General features: G+C 32.4%; 2 protein-coding genes across 2 annotated transcripts in view; one reads left to right on the top strand and one right to left on the bottom strand.

Moving 5' to 3' along the window:
• The window catches only part of LOC139503275 (uncharacterized), a 41011-nt gene extending 22946 nt beyond the window's left edge, over positions 1-18065 (top strand). The window contains exons 6-9 of the mRNA XM_071293036.1: positions 12444-13616; positions 14957-14981; positions 16724-16742; positions 17162-18065. Coding sequence (XP_071149137.1) covers positions 12444-13616; positions 14957-14981; positions 16724-16742; positions 17162-18065 — 2121 coding nt within the window. The remainder of the gene's footprint in view (positions 1-12443; positions 13617-14956; positions 14982-16723; positions 16743-17161) is intronic.
• LOC139502486 (serine/threonine-protein phosphatase 6 regulatory ankyrin repeat subunit B-like) overlaps positions 1-23564 on the bottom strand; it is a 512428-nt gene that overhangs the window by 279063 nt on the left and 209801 nt on the right. The window lies entirely within an intron of this gene.

Here is a 23564-nt window from a genome sequence, read left to right as displayed (position 1 = left end):
ACAAAATTGACTTAACAGTCATACAAATTGACAAAAGGTATGTACTTTCTTCAAGAAACAATCATGGGCCTTTTATAGCCGACCATACGATATGTTGGTTTCTCGTTGTTTAAGGCTTTACGGTTGCCTATAATTGCTTATATCCACTTTAATAAAAAAAAAATGGTGGACAGTTGTCCCATTAGCAATCATACCACATCTCCTTAGTGTTGTATACAAACACCTTTCAAATAAATCAGCTTCCATAATCTTGAAAAGAGATACATATATTTACTATAGGATACTTTGTTTAGTATTTGACAGGTTCAGAACATATATAAAACCTATATATATTTATATAACTAAAAACCAATTGTTCAGAGAACAATTGAAGGTCTTTTTTAAAACAAATCCAAGTATTTTGAAATGAAAAAAGAAAAAAAATTGGTTTAAATATCATTAACAGCTTCACATGATAGCTTATAGTACGCTGATTCAAAAAAATATATAGTTTCTATGCATATTGTTAAAAATAAGGTAGATAATTTGTTACTTCCGATTGAACAATATTTCTTCAGGTATTACTTAAATGTTTAGTTGACAGATTCCAAACGTATATTGTTCTATACAGTTTTACTTTCAAAAAGTACAAACAAATAGTTACTTCCGGTTAAAACAAGGTCACGTCCAGATCATTTTTCAAGGTCAAATGGCTTGTAAGTTAATGCAAAAATCGCATAGCTTTATCATGCATACATATGAGGTAAAAGCAAAGGTCAAAATCTAAAACGTCAAATTAACATATGACCTTGAGCTCAATTTCAAGGTCATAAACCATGGAACTCAATTCAAAAGACCCCAAGTCTTAATCATATTTGGTTAATGAGTTATGTCACCATACGCATATTTAAATAAAAGAGAGAAGGAAACTCGAATGTAATGTTAGAGTACCTTATAAACCAATATGTATGTGTTACGACATGTCGCAACTAACAATTAAGTAAAACTATGTTGTCGATATCTAATAAAGTGTATGAAAAGAGGTGATAATAAGCCTAAATTCAAATAAAGAAATGACTTTGACCTTCGAAGTTGACCCTATTTTCTTTTGTTTTGACCAAGGATTTCAAATCAGAAGACCTAGGTCTCTATCAATTATGGTTTACCAATTACATTAACATTTATCCTATTTTGAATACAGAAGGGGAAATAGTTCTCAAATGGAGTGTCCAGACCGCTTTGCTCAAAATTATTATTAAGATCCTTAGGATATAACGAGCAAATGAACTCATCATAGATACCAGGAATAAAATTTTATATTTACGCCAGACGCGCATTTCGACTCATCAGCGACGCTCGAATCAAACATGTTATAAAAAGGCCAAATAAAGTACGAAATCAGTGTACTTTTGCATTAAAAAAGGGCAGAAAAAGCAACTCCAGGTTTTCAAAAGGTCACTTCCGGTTGTAATTTTTAAGGTCATATTTCACCCGACCTTTTGTTATACGTCATCTGGCTTTATAGTGACCCAAGTTGAAGTAATAATCAATTAACCTAATAATTAGACATTTCAGAGGCACTAACTCCTATAAAATGCCATTATATTGTATCAGACCAAATGTAACATATCTTCATTACAATAAAGCAAACATTTTGCACTTGTTCTTATATATGTATCTTTTAAATTGTCGGAGAAAATGCAAAAACAAGCAAAAGTCAAAACTTAGAACTTGACTTTGACCTCATTTTCTAAGTAAGGATCTAAGGGCCTTATATAAAAACAGTCCAGGGTCATACGGTTAAAGGTTTATGAGTTAAAAAAACGTAACGACAACTTTATTTGGTAAAGGTAGATAACTCCTACAAAATTTCATATAATCGCTTTGATTCATATTAGCCAAAAATTCCTGAGGATGTAACGAACAATTTCGAAAAAGAATTTTGTCGATATCTTTTTTTGTTACGAAGGAGATGCACACATTCGTTAAAGAGTTTATAGGGAAAATTGTTCGTCTTAGCAGGGTGATATTCAAAAGTGCATAAACTGTACAATACAATATTAGAAATATCTAAACAACATATTGCGAAACAAAAACTTCAACAGTTGGCGGAAAAAATAAATAATAATAATTAAAAACCAATTGTTAAGAGAACAAATGAAGGTCTTTCCACCAGGATAGATCTGTCTTGATATTGAAATATTAAAAATTCAGTCTAAAATGTCAGTTCATATGGCTTTATGATGTATTAATATGAATTTGAAGCAAAGGTCAAAATATAGAACGTCCTATGAACCAATGACCTTGACCTCAATTTCAATGTCACAACCAAGGACCTCCAGTCAAAAGACGTGAAGTCTTTAATACGTATGGTTAATGAGTTATATCACTTTACGCATAATTCTAAATATCAGAAGGGCGAAAACGCCCATTTATTGTTTACGCACCCTTTCAATCAAAGTTATAACATGTCGCAACTAACAATTTCGAAAAAATAATTTGTCGATTTGTATTTGGCAAAACTTTTAGGAATTTGGGTCCTCAATGCTCTTCAACTTCGTACTTTATTTTGCATTTTAAACTTTTTTGGATTTGATCGTCACTGATGAGTCTTTTTTTAAACGGAACGCTCGTCTGGCGTCTATACTAAATTTAGTCCTGGTCTCTATGATGAGTTTTTTTTACTACCACTGGGTCGATGCCAATGCTGGTGAAGATTTATTTCCCCGAGGGTATCACAAGCCCAGTAGTTAGCACTTTTGTGCTGACATGAATTATCATTGATATGGTTATATTTATAAGTTAACTGTTTACAAAATTGTGAATTTTTTAAATGGTAATATATAAAAAAGAAGATATGGTATGATTGCCAATGAGACAACTATCCACAAAAGACCAAAATGACACACACATTAACAGCTATAAGTCTTTTCTACCTCAGGCATAGATTACTTTAGCTGTTTTTGGCAAAACTTTTAGGAACTTTGGTCTTCAATGCTCTTCAACTTCGTACTTTATTTGGTATTTTAAACTTTTTGGATTCGATCGTCACTGATGAGTCTTTTTTTAGACGAAACGCGCGTCTGGAGTATATACTAAATTTAGCCCTGATATTTATGTCGAGTTTATTTATACGGTTTTTGAAGATAAATGAAAAGATACGAACATCAAAATTTATATGACATTGACCTTTGACCTGGACCTAGTTTTCATTTTTTTGGACCTAAGACCTTATATCGAAAGACCTTAAGTATCTATCACTTATGGTTTACCAGTTAGAAATGAAAATTACTAATATCAAATGCATAAGGGGAAATAACTCTCACATGGAGTTTTCATACCGCTTCGGTTAACATAGGAAAAATCATGCGAAGGATATAATGAGCAATTTTATGAATTACATTTGTCGCTTTTTTCTACGGTTACGGAGGAGATGTAGTCACAAGAAATACAGTGCTTGGGGTGATAACCCTTATAAACAAAATTGTGAAATTTAAAAGCGCATGAACTATACAATACCATATGGGACATATTGCGAAACAAATATTTATCGCAAGAACAAAATCATGCGGAAGAAAAAAAAAATACTTATCAGAAGAAATACAATAAGTCTTTCAACAGTTTATGGAAATAATATTTATAAAGCACAAAGGTGTCAGTATTCACCTCAGAAACTAACAAAACCTTTGAATAGACTTATTAAGAAGGGATATATTTACGATACTGTTGGCAGGTCATTAAAGATTGCATATTTTGGCGTTAATATTGATTCATTTATAGGGTCTTTGCGTCGGAACTAAACACATTTATTCAAAAACCAGTTGGTGGCATGACACGGGTTGTGTTCTTCTCATATATCTTATGATGGTATGATACTAAACCCCTAACAGGAAGGATTGTGCCTGATGTTCATATGATAAAATCATAATCTTTCAGTCAGTTTATTTGAAGTCTGGAGCTGGCATGTCAGTTAACTGCTGGTAGTCTGTTGTTATTTATGTATTATTGTCATTTTGTTTATTTTCTTTGGTTACATCTTCTGACATCAGACTCGGATTTCTCTTGAACTGAATTTTGATGTGCGTATTGTTATGCGTTTACTTTTCTACATTGGCTAGAGGTATTAGGGGGGGTTGAGATCTCACAAACATGTTAAACCCCGCCGCATTTTTGCGCCTGGCCCAAGTCAGGAGCATCTGGCCTTTGTTAGTCTTGTATTATTTTAATTTTAGTTTCTTGAGAACAATTTGGAAATTAGTATGGCGTTCATTATCACTGAACTAGTATTTATTTGTTAAGGGGCCAGCTGAAGGACGCCTCCGGGTGCGGGAATTTATCGCTACATTGAAGACCTGTTGATGACCTTCTGTTGTTGTTTTTTTTTCTACGGTCGGGTTGTTGTCTCTTTAACACATTCCCCATCTCCATTCTCAATTTTATTGTAAGTCTTTCCACAGAAAAGTGGAAGAACTTTATAATCAGAACAAATACAACAGGTCTTTCCACAGAAAAGTTGAAAGACCCAAAAATTAGAACAAATATAATAGGTCTTTCCACAGAAAAGTGGAAAGACCTAATAATCAGAAAAGAACACAATAGGTCTTTCCTCAAAAAGTGGATGGACCTAATAATTGATTTTTGGCAGATCACACATTATATTTGTTTCAATTTTAACCTGTCCCCTATGTTCTGAAGATTATGAAGAAATGTTGTCTCAGTCATTGCAAGCAGATGTACTTTCGTTTTGTTTTCGTCTAAGCAAAGTTCGAGTTCTTCTAATGTGGATATTGATTTATTTTGGTAATTTTAACGGAGTCAGATATTTGCCAACCTTGATAAAATCTTTAATAATACTATTCATGATTATGTGCGACGTGAACTTTGATATGTTTTTCGAAAAATGCCGCGCTTGATGTCTAATCTTATAATATTTCTCTTATTTATAAGATAATTTCTCTTCTCGTTTTGAATATAAATAATTGGCCGTTTTCTATGTTTGAATTGTTTTACGCTAGTAATTTTGTACATACCTCATTTTCCTATTTATATATACAAATTACATTTTACGAAACCTAAATGGACAAAATCGCATCAACTATGATCCGGAAAATGTAAATAAATAAAGACATTACAAATAAGTATAAAGGATAGCAACCGAACGACACATATATATTATAGCTATCTTTTGGGATCAACTGAGTAACAGACGAACCTCATCAATGGGCAAACATATGTTAAGCTTTAACTTAAATCCGGATTTTTACAACCAATTGTGTTAGTATACTGAATATGATGTTCTTAAGTCCTGATAAAAAGTTTACAAATATAGTGCAGATAAGTCTGCGTCTACTGTTACATCCAAATTGCTGGGCAGCCTGTAACAACACAACGAGGACATGATTGAAATTCAGTAGTGGTTTCATTGACATGATCTTTGTATTTTTCAAAGCAGCAAAGTTTTTGGTATGACATACAGATTTGAAGAGCTCAAATGATTTTTATACTAGACAGTGGTCACTTCATTGCAAATTTCAATGTTACACGTGAAATGAAGACATATGTAAAATGCTTATACATGGACAAAACATGTTCAACTACTTTGACAAGGCAAAACGGAAAGTTAGATAAGCCAGTAAACAATATGTGTTTCTTATCTGAGCATGAAAATTGAAGATAATATTTTACACTAAGCACATTCGCTGAAAAAAACAACAAATGTATGATAATAATCCGTATACGCTAACAAATATCCTACTAATTCCACGTGTTTTTAAGTTGTAAACTCGGAGTAGCAAAACAATGCATATTACTTCTTTGATTCGATTGGTAATTTTTTGTAAGGTCATCTTTAACTTCTATTTGGGAAATAAGACTACAAATATTTGCTGAGGTCAGGAAATATAGTGTTCCCGACCTGATAAAGATATCTGGACAATGTGACGTTATCATGAGAATTTGTGGATAGCAAAAGTCTAGTATAAAACAAGTTAGGGTGCGCTTAAAATCCACTAACATGTCTTACCCCGTCACACTTTTTGTGTGCCTGTTCCAAGTCAAAAGCCGGTAATTCAGCTATTTTCTGTGTTTCATATTTGTTTTTGATTTGTTATTTTTTACACAAATTAGGCCTTTAGATTCTCGTTTGAAATGTTTGTAGTTGATATGAAATCGAAAATTGTTTCGTTTGTGATAATACCACATCTTCACTTTTATAGACAGTTTTTAATGAATCTTTGTAGAAATATGTATGCATTTTGTGCCTTTCAAATTTAACTGTTGAAGAGATGTATTTGCAGATTAAAGTTTAACATGTTTACATCGACAGCACATTACAATTATGAACAATCACTTTCTCTTTTATCAAAAAAAAAACTTCTTTACAAGTCAAAATAGATACTAGACAACATTGGATCATGTTGAAAGACGTTCTTTTAAAATATTTAATTGAGTTTCAGAAAATATTATTTAATAACTAGTTACAAAGTACTCTTGTCTTAAGTTTAAGCTAGCACTGTTTATTTATGTTACCAATTGGACATATACGGCAGGACGACTGGATTTTCCCTGTTTGGTTTACATATTTATATATTGACTGTTCTAGTTGAAACATAATATATAAAAAAGAAGATGTGGTATGATTGCCAATGAGACAACTGTCAACAAGAGACCAAAATGACACAGCCATCAACAACTTTAGGTCATCGTACGGCCTTCATAGCCAGCTATAAAAGGTCCCGATAAGACAATGTAAAACAAATCAAACGAGAAAACTAACGGCCTTATTTATGTAAAAAAAAGAACGAAAATCAAATATATAACATAAAACAAACGACAACCACTGAATTACAGGCTCCTGACTTGGGACAGGTACATACATAAATATTGTGGAGAGTTTAAACATGTTAGCGGGATCCCAACCCTCCCCATAACCTGGGGCAGTGGTATAACAGTACAACATAAGAACGAACTACAATGTATAAAAATCGGTTGAAAAAGGCTTAACTCATCAGATGGACACAAATACAAATGGACGTGTCCGGGTACTTATACATCCCGACACAAAAAGACACAATCAACAGATCTGAGAGTACTCGCAGTTATCTGACAGCTGGTTCAAAGCCACTAACAACTAATAAAAAAATCATGCATCTAAGACTAAACTATCAATCCGTACACATCCAACATCCAATGGATTTATTGTAAAAACGTCATAAACAACAAGAGAAAAACATGACCTTGTGCAATACCAAGTTACAGGTATCGACAGATTGTAGATCCATGAATATGTATATGTATATAACATACTAGTAATATTTAGTTAGCTTTTATTTACTGATAACAAAATCAATATTTAAATCAATAAAAACAATATTCAATGATCGTATTACAGTGTTGAATGGGTAACCTTTTAGAATAAGTTTATTTAAAGGAGCGACAAGTTTACATGGATCATTTCTAAATTTCCGGGCACGGTTAACAACATTTCCGTAAAAATGAGGATGTGCTATCCCGTTTGAAATAAATTTTCTACAGGTCGAACCAAACTTCAAATCTAAATCTTTATATCTATGGAAAAATTAAGTAAAGGTTTTAAATAATTTATGGTAACGATATCCCTGGTTTAATAATTTACCAGTAATACATAGATTGCAGGTTATTAAGAACATGTAGAATTAATTTGATATAGGACATTCCTATATGAATTGTCCTTGAAGTTCGGTAATATTGTTGTTTTGTATACTTTTAAGTTTTTGACAGGTATTCCTGTAGTGCACATATTGAGTAATTTTGCAGTGATGAATTCTGTATTCAATATTACACTTATTCAAAGTTTAAAACTTCTCTGTCTTAGCCGTTCAACCTATATGTGAAGACACTATACTTTAACAAATGATATCGGATATGTTCGTTACGTCGTAACTACAATACACTTCCCTTTATGAATGTGACCTACCGAATTATTTACCTGACTTGTAATAACATGAGCAATACGACGGGTGCAACATGTGGAGCAGGATATTCTTAGTCTTACGGAGCATCTGAGATCAGTCCTATGTTTTGTTGGGGTTCGTGTTGCTCAGTCTTTCAGTGTATGTTGGGTCATGTGTACTATTGTTTGTCTGTTTGTTTTAATCATTTTTAGCCATGACGTTGTCAGTTTGTTTTCGATTTATAAGTTTAACTGTTCCTCTAAAAATGTTCGCCCCTCTTTTAAAGCACTGATGAATTGTTCAGAAAGTGGTTTCATTTATATTATATGTTATTCAAGTCTCAGTCCCTAAGCCGGGAATGTGACAGTATATCCCCTGTTTTAGACCTGAGTTACACATATTTTGCGCGAATTACCCCTGTCTAAATGGGGTTATTTTCAGTGCCAGGTAATTGTTAAACAACCACATTGCAGTATATATGTTTATTGCATGCTTATTTGTATCTTTATATTTTGAGTATCGATTAAGATGTACCTTTTTTATCTTGACATTTCTTTCCGTTTAGAAAATATGTCAATAAAGTTTTTATATCTTATGTTTTGTGTTTGTATGTGTGTATGGTCTTTGTTTTTTACAACACATATTTTGTAAACCCCAACCTGATATGTTCTGCAAACGTGAAGGATTCTGTAATTTGCGGTGAAAATAATAATTAATGATAACACGTTTAACAATCAATTTTAAGTGGACAAAGTGTAAATTGCATCATTTTATATTGAAAATGTATTATTGACCAATGCACGTCATTGTTTGTCCTCTGTGAGCCTCATACATTTTAAAGTGATCTGTACAGCTTTAGACCACGCAACACAATAACAGATTTTATGATGACGTCATTCAGGTTCCAATTGGGGACCAAAACGTCATTTATACCACGGAAGTTTCCTTAATAATACTTAATAAATACTAACATCTCTGTGTTGTTGTTCAATCACAAAGCTCGACTTTTAATCCGTTATATAATTATCATAAAATGCTAAATAATTCCTTTATTATCATGATTATGTTAAGGCAACAAGTCCGTTCGGCCAATCAGGTTTTTAATTACTTTAAATTCAGTGACAAGTACATCACCTATAACATAATGTAATAAGTATTGTTAATCCGAATTCTTACTTTCTGTAGTATGTTCCATGTAAAGACACATTTATCATGATCTGACCCAAAACATGTGCGCTGCCATTAATCCGTCAGTCAAATCAGTAGTGAAAGATACTGCACGTGCATTAATAACAAAATTACCATCTTTTGTTTACATTTTCATTTGAACCGTTTTTCATCCGTTTAATCTTTGACTAAATAATAGATATTGGGAAACAATATACATGATATAAAAAAGGTGGTAGAAATTCGGGTTCAGTTTATGATTATTCTAATTACCGTCGAAAATTAATTCATGGAAAAAATCAATGTGAGAAATACACGGACAATTTCCCGACGACGGTGCATATTTAATTCAATATAAACCTTATATAATAACGTCGGATGATCCAATTAGAGCAGAATGGACTTAGGCAATCAATAAAAAAACTCTGTTTCCAAAACTTAAAAATCGGTTATGAAGTTACTGACCAATCTTTACCCGAAGCCGTCTATAGTTTTAACGTTGTAAACCCATAAACTACATGTGCGTCAACCCAATATGAAGAAACTTATTTCTAACTTCACAAAGACCATTCATATGCACACGCATGGACTTACTCACAGAAAAAATTTGCTCAAGCAAAACTTACATTAACTTTGGAGAAAGGATTGCTAATAAATTTAGATGTAGGTACAATGTCAGCTATCAAATTGTGACTTATAGTGACTTATTGCCTTATACTGGTGTGACTTATACAGTTTTTTTTCGCTTTGTCGAGTGCGCGTCCCAGTTAAACACTTTCAGCTTTCAACTCGATATTGCCAATCAAATTATGTTAGTTTTAACGAGGTAAACACTGAATAAATAGTTAAGGATCTACGCCGTAAGTTTGGAATTTGTGATGCAAAATGTTCAACACTTGGATCTCATTGTTGGCAGATAAGCTGTAATATCTTATAATTTGGCTTCCAAGGGAAACATTAAGAGACTGCTGCCCAGAATCTTTCAGAGAAAACTACCGTCGAAAAACGTTCAAAATAGATTGTGCTGAGACATTAGCCCAAAGACCTCCTCATTGGAAAAGTCGGGGCGAGACATATAGCAACTGTAAAACGCACAATACGGCTAAGTACATGGACAAATTATGTTCATTTCCAAAGCGTTTGCTGAACGTGCAAGTGTAAAATTTAGAGTTGAAAAAGGTGGTTTATCTATTACCTGGTGATTAAAATACGGCCTATAGAAACTTTGTGGAATCATTGTGTATCATTTGATCTCCATGATAAACGTTATTGATCTGCATTTATATTCTTACAACTGAAAAATAAAAAGCCATGATTTTTAAATTGCAACTTGTTTGAAGACAAATAGAAGAATAGGCATCTATTCACTCAAAAGTTGCAAATTTGGCATTGCTAAAGAATTGAAGATCCAATGAATAAACTAGTGTTTAGTTGATTGATTGAAAGTTAGTTGCTAAACGTCCAGTGACAAACATTTCGTGCATATTCAGAACGATAGCCTGATTTGTATCTTGTGTTGTGTTAACTGAGTGCATTTCACAGGAGAAACTTGACTACTTTAATATCAGATTTTAATTTAAGTGATGCAATTTTTAAGATACATATACATATGTATTTGATATTGAAATTTGCCAGACAATAATAAATGCCCTAACTAATTTCTGAATAAACAGTATTAAAATTAATTTCCTGATTAGCAACAATAACATTTTGAATGGGTTCATATATTTCTTTTATTTCTGACGATTTTCAATATGAGCAGATCTTTTTATTGAAATAATTAACGATCATATAAAATAAAAATTATGTAAAAAAATATGAATTGTGTATGTTCATTATACATGTACATGTATATATAATTCAAGCAAAATGAAGAAAAGAATGAAGGTTCTACTTGATAAGTAAACATAATGAAAATATTAAAATCACAATCGCATACATTTTTTAAAAGCTTTGCTGGAAACAAGTCTATCATTTTCAATATCATCAATAATGATATTCATCATTTTTCTGAAATAAAATGTGTGCAGTCTAGCAACATGTTTTATTAACACACATTTTGTTCATCATACGGTACTTCAATGAACTGAAATTCGTCAAGATTTAGCCAAATTAAAAGTTTACATTGATTTAGTCCAGTGCAAAATATAGTTAATTAAAATCCTCGATTCCATTTCACTTTTAGAACTAAAATATCATTTTTATTCATATGAACGTCATATGTTTAACCTGTGAAAAGTTCGCTTAATGTTGTACACTTGACAGAAGGTACAGGACTTTTAATTTCCAGCAATGTGTCGTCATTTAAAATGCCACCCGGACTTGCAGATAACCAGCTCTTTTTTTTATGATACGTACGTTCTCTTTTCAACGACACGGTATCCATTTGTCAGTAATACTCATTATCAACAATTTCACCTTCTTGGCTGTGCTTTGTAAATTTATTACCTACAAACTTGGGATGAAGATGTTAACAAATAGAGTTAGTACAGTCTGTATTTTCCTTACTCGGAACATTGCTTCTTGCAGTGATTCTTATTTTTCTTGCATTTTTCCATAGAACGTTCTTGATCTGGTTAAAAGTGTCAGTTTGTATTTTATAGAACGGGCAAAGTCGACAGAAAGAAATTTAGAATAAAAGGATAAGCACTTTTGACATTAAGTTAATGAATCATGCTCACCATGGTCTTTATGAATGTTTTCCTTAACGGTTGTTTAACTTTTAATAATTGTTGTTCCTCAGGACGAACAATAAATTGGTGTGTCACGAACACCTGGTCAATTTACATTGAAATCTTCTAGTAAATCTTCATCCTATTATTGCTTTTGAAACACTATGTTTAACAAAGGCATTGGTTCAATGTTTCTCCTGGTACATCTGTTCCACATGACATTGTCATCTGTACAGCTAGTACCAGTTATGTTATTCCTGACTGCATGTTCATCTTCCACAGTACTGCACCTACATATCTACAATCCACTCCGTTCAGTTATTAATTTCTAAGGGCATTAATCTTTTCATCTGAATAATCCATGTAATCATAATAGAGGTAATCATCTAAGCATTTTTAGGCACTGATTCACTTTGTTTAACAATTCTTCCACTATTGAAATGGTGGACAGCTATCGTGACACACAAGCGGCAGTTATAATATCAAAGAGCGATAATTGAATGAATACGACTATAACAAAGAAATACAATTTAGATGTTACAATTTGATAATTAAAAAGTTAAAAAAATGTTATGGAAATCTTTAGCATATATAACGATTCTGGTGTTCGTACAAAATATTTATTTACCATTGACCAATAGTCTTAACCTATTTAAATGCATCCGGCATATGCTGTCTTTTCCTTCATTTTCAGGTGGAGGAAAAGAAGAAGAATTTTCAACATTATCTGAGTAGAATTCTCTCTACACATGTAAAACGGAGACATCTTCGAAAAGTACATTTTGTATCAAATACTCGTCCATCAGATGATAAACAAGAATTTAAAAGTCTGCGAGAAGATATCTTTCGCCACGCTAAAGTATTAACAACTTGGGGAGAAAATATTCCAACAAGATGGATAGTTCTTGAAAAAGTTATTAACACGAAGCCATCGGAACATGTAATTTCATATACTGATGCAGAAAATTTAGCAATGAAGTCTTCTTTCCACAATGACAGTCAGATGACATTAGAACTAGACTCGTTCCTTAAGTTTGAACACAATATTGGCAACATTATATTTTTTGAGGATGTGAGAAGTTTTATTGTATTAGATCCTAAATGGTTGATGGACATATTTAGATGTTTTGTCTCGCATCAGTATGACGATGATACTATCGGTATGCCAGAATGGAGTGAACTTGAACAAACAGGCAAATTGGCATATAAGCTAATTGAAAAATTACTAGAAAAAGTTCCGGATCTGAGCACGCCAGAACTTAAAAAATACATTCTGCAAATAATGGAAAAATTTGATATCATTGTAAGACCAATGAATGATGACGCTAAAAACGACTTTTATATGCCCTGCATGATCAAAGTGGAGCCATTTCTTAACATCATTGAAAGATCAGAATCTAAAAATTACAGAAGAACCTCATGGTTTTGCCTCAAATTTAATTTTTTACCACCATCATATTTCAATCATATTTTAGTAAGTTTTGTGAAACGCAAAGAACTGTTTGTTGAAAAAAACAGACGGCTGCGCATATATCGCAACATTGGAGAATTTCAACTCAATGAATCTGGTAGTCAAACACTTGTAGTTTGTCTCTCAAAAAATGCAATCGGTATGCAAGTCAGGCAGTTGAATTGTACCGAAGATATTTGTTTTAGTGATGTTAAAAACATACTGATGGACATTGTAAATTCAGTTAAACAACGCTATGGTATAAACATAGCACATACAATAAAATTTAAATGTTCAGAGGGAATTTACAGCTGTAAGAGAGTTGATTTGGAGACTTTAATGGATATTGATGAATATCTCTATAAAGAGCATGAAACAATGCATACAAGCAAGGGAATATACAGCAGTTGGTTAACAGTATGTACATATAATATTGATAAAAAAATATACTGTTTATATGTGAAATTTTTGTAAGAGAATATGCCAACTTGACAACAAAAGATTAAAACGACTCATATACTTAACCAAAAATGCTTTAGTGTTTGGTTAGAACATTTAGAATCATTCAGAATTACACTCTGGTAACCTTCATATTTATTGTGGTTTTTACAAGTAATTTTATATTGTTGTGTCTGCTGCTAGGTTTAATTGTTTTTTGAGAAATCAGAATTCGAAGAAAAATAACGATAATGAATGTTTTTCAAAAGTCTTATGTAGATATAGGAAGATGTGGTGTGAGTGCCAATGAGACAACTCTCCATCCAAATAACAATTTAAAAAGTAAACCATTATAGGTTAAAGTACGGCCTTCAACACGGAGCCTTAGCTCACACCGAACAACAAGCTATAAAGGGCCCCAAAATTACTAGTGTAAAACCATTCAAACGGGAAAACCAACGGTCTAATCTATATAAACAAAACGAGAAACGAGAAACACGTATATATTACATAAACAAACGACAACTACTGTACATCAGATTCCTGACTTAGGACAGGTGCAAACATTTGCAGCGGGATTAAACGTTTTAATGTATCCAAACCTTCTCCCTTTTTCTGAAACAATAGCATAACATCACAACATAGAAAAACACACGATAAAATATCAATTGGCAGACTTAACTCAATCAAAAAACGTATGATTACACAATGAACGATAAATTTGATCTGCGATATCTGAATACAAATGCACAGTTAATTAAATATAAGAGACAAACATTCATGACCAAAAAGCTAACAAACAAATTCAAACAAAGCCATGGCAGGACATCACTGAGAAATATTTAACCAATCAATATTCACTTTAGAAAAAAAACGGTTTTAAAAAAATAATTATAAACTTGAAGTTTATACAAATGTTGTAAGACTAAGTGAAAAATTGAAGATATTACAAATAATCAAAGCTAGTGTACAGACAAGATCCATATAAATAAAAAATAACAAAAAAGCATTATAAATAGTATCAACAGGTCGAACTAACAAGAAAATACGATTTGAGAGTACTCGCAGTTACTGACAGCTAGTTAAAAGCCAAAACCAATTAATAATAAAAAATTATGCATCAGAGACTAAAATCAGCTAAAACACATCCCAGGGATTTAGTATTTTAACGTCATTAATAGTCAAAGAAGACATGACTTGTGCAATTGAAAATGTGAAAGATATCTTCATGTTATTTTGTCTGAGGAAAAAAACATCTGACGCAGGCTAATATAATTTGAGAATTGGCTTATATGAATGACACTATGATTATTTTACAGGAAGAAGAAGTTGATTTAGAAAGCAGTGAGTTCAATTTTAGCTCTCGTATATATTTCCCCTCTTAAACTGGTAACAAAAGTGAAGTTCTATTTCTTTCTACGGTGTGAAGAAAGTGTTTCTTTCGATATTAAACTTCATACTTTAGTTTTTATATTTGAAGGTATTTTTTATAGGCTGTAAAATATCTGACAACACCAAGTTCACGTAAGCACCAAAACTGTCATAGACATCAAACAAATACCACTGACGCAAACCCTTACCTCTGACATACTCGTTAACCATTATGTAATTTTCTACCTATTTTTTTATCGACGTATTTTTCAACTAAAAATTGATAGAATGACAAACTACAGAAAATAACAGGACAAGTATGATTCTCTTGAATTGATTCGTTACCAATAGTAAAATAAAAACAGATATAAACATAAAACTTAACGTTGAGTATTGGACAATGAACATATCATCAGCTAGCCATTGGCAAACAGATATACATACGTCATTTTTCAAAAAAAACATTTCATATTCATAATTACCATTTGAGAGTGGATTATATTTTTGTGCTGTAAGGCGAAAGAGATTTCGTCTGAAGATTAATATTTCTTTCATTTCTCTATCAGGCCTTCACCTACCCTCTAGAACCAGAAAATAAAATAACAATAGACACGACCTTCCTGTCTGATTTTTATACTTATATATCGAATTTGACATCAATGCACAGTGCATCAATGCTCACCCAGTACCAGAATTAATAACAAAGAAGATGGTTTTAATTTTAAAATTATCAATTTATCCCAATATACCGACTTTACCTGCATATCGGATATACATTTCTCAAGTCATTCTTTTTTCAAATCTTGTAGATGCCACTAGGACTTTTGAAAACGTCATCAGTAACTGATAAGAAGGTTGATGAACCGGTGTTATGTCATATAACGTCTCATCCTTTTTCCAAAAAAAAATCCATCGGAAGATACCAAGATTTTGTCGATTATCATTCCGTATCGACTTCACTTGTTATTTATTACTCGTTTAATTGTTAAATTAAACTTTATTGTTTAGTCCAATTTTGGTAATATCCTTTTGATATTGGTCGATACTTATGCATTCCGTCATTGTGTTGTTGTGTTGTGGCCATTTTGTTATATTCTTGTTTTCCATGTTAACTTTACTTTTGTGCTTTGTCTATTTTTTTGTGTTTGTTGGTTTTTATAGTGATTGAGTAAATAGCACAATCTTGACGGCTGTAACCCTTATTTTTACATTTTTACCTATTATATCTGGCTGTTTTGTTCACACATTCTGTCATTCAAGAGAGAGGTTCATTTTCTACAGAAGGAAAGGTTTGTACATAGTCAGAAATATGATAATGTAAATTTTCCTTAGATTTTGTTTGGTTATTTTATTTTTTTTACAAACAGTTGGCATCGGAAGAGATTAAACAGATTGATGTTTAGTTGTCAAAAGTGTGTTAAGTATGACTATTAAGATAGTGTGTATTATACTGCTTCTTCTATTACTCTTTTACAAGTATAACTTCCGCACAATTTAACTCTGCTTAAATTGATGTCAGCGGTCACATAATTTTACGTGAAATTTGTAAGGCCGTTTGTAACTTGCTTTCCTCTCCTTAAACTTATATGAAATATTGCTTACATGCGAGATATTGCTGACAAATTATTTAAGTTATTGAATTTATGCACATTTTGTAATATATGTAAATCTGCATTTCAATAACATGAATCCGAATTATTGCATCTTTTTTGCAGAAAAAAAAAGTCATAGAAGGTAAGTTATGTTTTTGATATCTTCAATTATAACGGTATACATGTGTTTGAAAACATACACTATTTTAAAAAAACACAGCCACAAAAACAATCACTTCATCGTATTGTATAAATTCATCGACGCTCATGCATCAGTTCATTATGTTATCATTATTTTTAACAAATAACTCAAACTAGATTCATGGATGAAAATTTATTATTATGTTTATATAATTTGGGGAAAAAAATAATCTCTTGTAAAAAAACCCGTTGTCCGCAAATATTCTTTTTCTTGTTTTTTTATGTACGATTATTTTATTTCTTGTTTTTTGTCATATTTTAAGACATTTTCTTCAAAATTTCTTTTTTTCTATTAATGTATTTGAATATAAAATTAGCCTTGATACTACATTGTACTAATATTCATTTTTCCTTTTTTAGGTGCAACTACTGTAAAAACATGTCTGTGCACAAGTGCTATGATTGCAATCAGGTTTTATGTGAGGACTGTTTAAGAAGACATGAGTCCATGTATCAGAGTCACTCAATGCAACCCATCAGTGATAGTTTCATATTGAACTGTATATTCCCTTTGGAAGACGTGAATCATGGAAACAGGTTAATTACGGATATAAAATGTTTACCCGATGGTGAGGTAGTTGCAGCTGTTGAAAATAAAGATCTTACAGAATTAATGGTATTTTCTATCAGTGGGAAACGACGACATGTGATACAATTAGACAAAATTCCAAGGACAATCGATGTAGTGGACAAAAATACTGTTTCGGTGCTCATAGAAAACGATAGTGTGGCTATAGTTGACATTCAACAAAACCATGTTCAATACATTTGGGATTTTGCAATACCATACAGTTCAGATGCATTTATATACATAGAAAACGAATTCTACATTGGTGATAAATATGGTATTGTGGTAATTGATATGTCAGGAAGTGTAAAAAGACATATTAAACTTAGTTTTACACCATATGATATGTGTTACGATGTAGATTCTCAACATATCTACTGTATCGGTATAGACAGAAGTAAGCTGATCTGTATTGATAGAGATGGTAATGATATATTCACATTTACTAATCCGAATATGACAGATCTAACAGATCTTACCATAGATAATGATGGAAATGTGCTAGTGCTATGTGAAAAGGAAGATGATAATTCGAGATATAGTGTTGTCAAGGTAGATTTTAATGGCGGGAAAAGTGAAGTAGTAATTACACATATCAACACGTCATCATCTTACCCTTGTATTTGTTACGACCACTTAACCAATTCAGTAGTTATTGGATTGGATAATAAAGTTTACATTTATAAGAACAAATGAAAGTGTGAATACATAATGAATACAATTACGTTTTTCTGAAAAATAACAATTTGAATGAACTAATATGTTGAGTGGACTATAATGTGTGCAAAACAGAACACATTACTTTACATGCAAGCTGTGGTTAAATATAACTTGTATTGTTCTGATATGTTGTATATATTCTTCTTAGTTTAGTGAATAATCTTTACTGAAATATTTCCTTTTAATGAGTTTTATCACGGTATACCATATACATATTAGTTTGACAACCCTGTGTATTGTTTTTGTAACTACTCTTTTATGTCCCTTTTGGTTACATTTTCAAAAAGTTTCTATACGTCATTGTCATAGTATGGACTATTTTAAAAACAGTTTAGTTTTGTTAACGCTCTTCTCAATCAATCAATTGTTGTTGGGTTTTTCTATTTTACGTTAGAGTAAATGTTAAATGTTGTGTCATTTTTTTGTGTGTGTGATGTCTTGTTATTTTCATTGCATGGATTAAAATACATTGTGTATATGAAATTTTATTTTGTCTTTTTAGTGTGATATTTTCTAAAACTTGTTCCTATTTCATTCATGATAGATCTTCAAACAATTTGGAATCTTCGTGTAAAGTTATCATACTGTAAACTTTCAGTGTATTATACATATGCGTGTCATGTAAAACGGATAGTGCGATAAATATAGATCCAAGAATATTTATGCTTTTTTGTCAATGAACCTGCAACCCACAACAAGAACAAGTGAAAACGATCGATGGATTAATTTATGGGTTCATTGATTAGTTGAATGAATGCATGAATGAAGAGAGGGAGGAAGGAATGAAGAATTAAATGGTTGAGTCATTGATTGATAATTTTGTGCTTAACGTCAAATGGCAACTAGTTCATGCATATCTAGGAAACATTACAAAAGAAAATTTAGTAAAGGATGTCGTCGGCCAGTCAGAAGAGAGTTGATTATGACTACCATTTAAATGTATAGGCCAGTGTGTACGATATGGATAGACGTTATGGGTTGCTAGGCAACATTCAGACTCATCAGAATAGATGTTTAACTTTTTTTAGAGACTATCACTTTCTCTATAGCGTGCATTATATTTAATGACATCAGGAATACCACAAAAACACTTACTACTTAAGCTAGCGTTTTATATACGCTCTAACATTTCAAAAAAGGGTTGATGCGATCAGTGTACAATTGTCATGTCGAATGTAAAAGTATGTTCATGTATCTTGAATTTGGCATACTAAGGTACAGAATTGTTTTTAAAATCACAAATTTTTCTATAGATATTATTTCTAGAGCATGAAGATTAGCTTCTTTCTAAGTGAATATCAATCGACGAAGGTTTACAAATATTTCAACGTCACAGACTTTTTAAACCAGTTCGCGTTTAAAAGATGAAAAAGAGAAAACATCTTTTCTCAAACTTTTCGTTGCCAACAAAGGTCTCTACGGCGTCAAATTCGGCATTAGCCTCCATCATTAATCAGTTCAGTTGATAAAATCTCCTTGGTTTAACGTCTGTTACAATCATTTCTTATACCTATAGCAAACCAATTGCAACTACAATTTTTATTTACAAACACGTTTGTTTTAAATTTCCTGTACAAAACTTTGAATTTAACGAAAAACTAAGGATGTTCTTATAGTTACCAAAAGTACCAGGATTATAATTTAGTACGTCAGACGCGCGTTTCGTCTACATAAGGCTCATCAGTGACGCTCATTTCAAAATATTTATAAAGCCAAACAAGTACAAAGTTGAAGAACATTGAGGATCCAAAATTCCAAAAAGTTGTGCCAAATACAGCTAAGGTATAAGACTCATCAGTGACGCTCATATCAAAATATTTATAAAGCCAAACAGGCTTCATACAGGAACTTCTTATGAAGAAAAATAAGCAGTTAGCAATATCCATTAATTTTACGTTCCGCTATATAGATGATGTTTTCTAACTAAATAATTCATTATTTGGTGACTATGTTCAACGAATCTATCCCATCGACTAGAGACAAATGATACAACAGATACAGTTAAATCTGCCAAATATTTTGACTTACATCTAGAAATTGAGAATGAGGGTCGGTTGAAAACAAAACTTTGCGACAAAAAGATGATTTTAGCTTCCCAATTGTGAACTTTCCATTTCTATGTAGTAGCATTCCATCAGCGCCTGCATAAGAAGTATAAGGTGGTAGGGGTTGATGTAGAAGAGAGGGAGCTCTGAATGTAATGAATTATGATCAAGCACAGATTTCGGACCGACCAATCCAATATAAATTACAACCTTTTGCTGGTACATAAAGCTCAAATGACGATATTTTAGTGAACGATTGCAAAGATGACACAGTTGTGTCAAAAAATATAGGCAGATATGAGTGCCAATGAGACAACTCTCCATCCAAGTAACAATTTGTAAAAGTAAACCATTATAGGCCAATGTACGGCCTTCAGCACGGAGCCATTGGCTCACACTGAACAGCAAGCTATAAAGGGCTCAAAAAGTACTATTCTAAAACCATTAAAACGGGAAAACCAAAGGTCGAATCTATATAAAAACGAGAAGGATGGTTGAGCCGTAAAAGAAAACAGACAAGAAGTCCTAATTACATACAGACAAACACAACCTGGAAAAATATAATATATTTTATGTGAAATGACAATGACAATGAGAATGATGGTAGTATGAACGTACACTCGTACGAAGAGCGTGATGGGGACGGAAAGGGCGTGCTAGAATCGTACTATGGTCTTGAACAGCGTGGTGTAAACGTGGTATAGTCGTAGTGGAAGCGTAGTTGGGTCGCGGTGATACGTGATGGTCGTAGTGAGGTCGTAATAACGTAGCTGTGAGATCGTAGCGCAGTATCTCCGAATAGAATCACGCTTCCGCTACGCTCTCGTTACGATGGTTCAGCGACCTTTGCGATCTTACTACGACCTCAGTGCGCTCTGACTACGCTTCTACTACGACCTGATTTCGCCACGACCGCACCACGATTATTTGAACATGTTCAAAGTTGGCCTAGCTCATCACGATCTTGAAGACCTCACCACGACCGTGATACACGTGTGTAAACACTGAAAAGTCAGAGTCACGCTTCCTTAACCGACCATTGATTTTTGGTTGATAGTCAGAAATATAACGTTTTACTGCAAGTTTACTGAACATATTGCAGGGAAATGAGGTCAAAGTCAGAAAAAATAAGCCAGAAACATGTATTTACAACAATTCCACATTGAATAGTTGACTTCTAAACAAAAAACAGACAAAACCCTGAAAACATTATATTGACCAAGGAACCACTAAGATACGGATATATGAAACCTGCTAGACAGATATGTACACCATGCATCATATATAGTTGAACTATTGCATAGAGTATTAAAGAAAACATACTAACTACGAAAATTTAATTTTGAACAGTGAACCATGAAAATGAGGTCAAAGTCAGATGATACAAGCCACTCAATACAACATATCAGCGATAGTTTCATATTGAACTGTACATTCCGTTTGGACAACATTGCTGATAGATATAGGTTCGTGGGTGATGTAAAATTTTTACCCAATGGTGATATAGTTGTAGCTGTTTGTAGAACTGGAGAATTAATGATATTTCCCATCAATGGGAAACAAAAACACGTTATACAATTTGACACCAGATCTAGAATAATGACTGTAGTCGACAAAAATACTGTTGCAGTGCTCCAAATAAAATTGAGAATGTCTATCGATACATGTACGTCGTTCCAAATAATACGTAAGAAAAACATTCCAACAGCTCAATAATCGTCCAAATCTAGAACATTTTTTTGGCAAATTAAAATCATTGAGAACCTATTTTTCTAGGTAATGCTATGCATTGACACTTTTCATTATACAAAGGTTTTTACACCTCCTGAGAAAAAAAAACCACCTTCAAGCCAAATTGATCAGGCCTCCATTTTCTTTTCTTTTATGTCCATTTTTGACTTACTGTTTATTCTTATTTAAACATTGCTTATTCTTTAGATTTCTATGTTGCGTCATATGTACTATTGTTTGTCTGTTTTTCTTTTTTTCATTTTTAGCCATGCGTTGTCAGTTTATTATCGATTTATGAGTTTGACTGTCCCTGTAGTATCTTTTCTCCCTCTTTTTCAAATATTTGAGTTGTAAAAAAAAAAAATATCACGAAAAGCACTTCGGACGCACTAAACGTATAAAATAATTTCGTTGTAATGAACTTTAGACAGGAATCTGATGTTTTGTAGTTGTAGGATGTTGATGTGGTTCATACGTTTTTCTCGCTTCTCGTTTATATATTAGACCGCTTGTTTTCATGTTTGAATTTTTCACACTAGTCATTTTTGGGGCCCTTTATAGCTAACTGTTCAGTGTGAGTATAGGCCGTATTTTGACCTATAATGGTAAAACATTCATAAAAAATGAAGTTCTTCAAATTAAGAGAAGCTAATCCAGTAGAACGGCATTATTTATTAACAAGAAATACTAATGTATTAGCAAATTGTACAAATAACATATTGACCAGAATAACTGCAAAAATAAACCAAATAAGCTTAAACCAGTTGAAAGGGGGTCGAGGGTATAAACCATTTTTTTTAAATATAGGATTTCGCTATATTCTGTAAATGAACTCTATCTTGTACTAAAGAGAACTAGAGGCTCTAAAGAGCCTGTGTCGCTCACCTTGGTCTTGTGCATATTAAACAATGGACACGGATAAATTCATGACATAATTGTGTTTTGGTGATAGTGATGTGTGTGTAGATCTTACTTTACTGAACATTCTTGTTGCTACAATTATCTCTATCTATAATGAACTTGGCCCAGTAATTACAGTGGAAAATATTTTCTAAAAATTTACAAAAAATTATGAAAAATGTTAAAAATTAACTATAAAGGGCAATTACTCCTTAAGGGGTCAATTGACTATTTTGGTCATGTAAACTTATTTGTAGATCTTATTTTGCTGAACGTTATTGATGTATACAGTTTATCTCTATCTATAATAATATTCAAGATAATAACAAAAAACGGCAAAATTTCCTTAAAATTACCAATTCAGGACAGTAACCTAACAACGGGTTGTCCGATCCATGTGAAAACATCAGGGCAGATAGATCTTGACCTGATGAACAATTAAATCCTGTCAGATTTTCTCTTAATGCTTCGGTTTTTGAGTTATAAGCCAAAAACTGCATTTTACCCCTATGTTCTATTATTAGCTGTGGCAGCCATTTTGGTTGATTGGCCAGGTCAAGCCACACATTTTATAAACAAGTTACCCCAATGATGATTGTGGCCAAGTTTAGTTTAATTTGGCCCAGTAGTGTCAGAGAAGAAGATTTTTTGTAAAAGATTACTAAGATTTACGAAAAAATGGTTAAAAATTGACTATAAAGGGCAATAACTCCTTCAGGGGTCAACTGACCATTTTGGTCATGTTGACTTATTTGTAAATCTTACTTTGCTGAACATTATTGCTGTCTACAGTTTATCT

This window comes from Mytilus edulis, chromosome 14 (assembly GCF_963676685.1).
Source record: "Mytilus edulis chromosome 14, xbMytEdul2.2, whole genome shotgun sequence".
Taxonomy (NCBI): domain Eukaryota; kingdom Metazoa; phylum Mollusca; class Bivalvia; order Mytilida; family Mytilidae; genus Mytilus; species Mytilus edulis.
The sequence above is the reverse complement of the archived record's forward strand: the minus strand, read 5'-3'. Positions and strand labels throughout refer to the sequence as shown.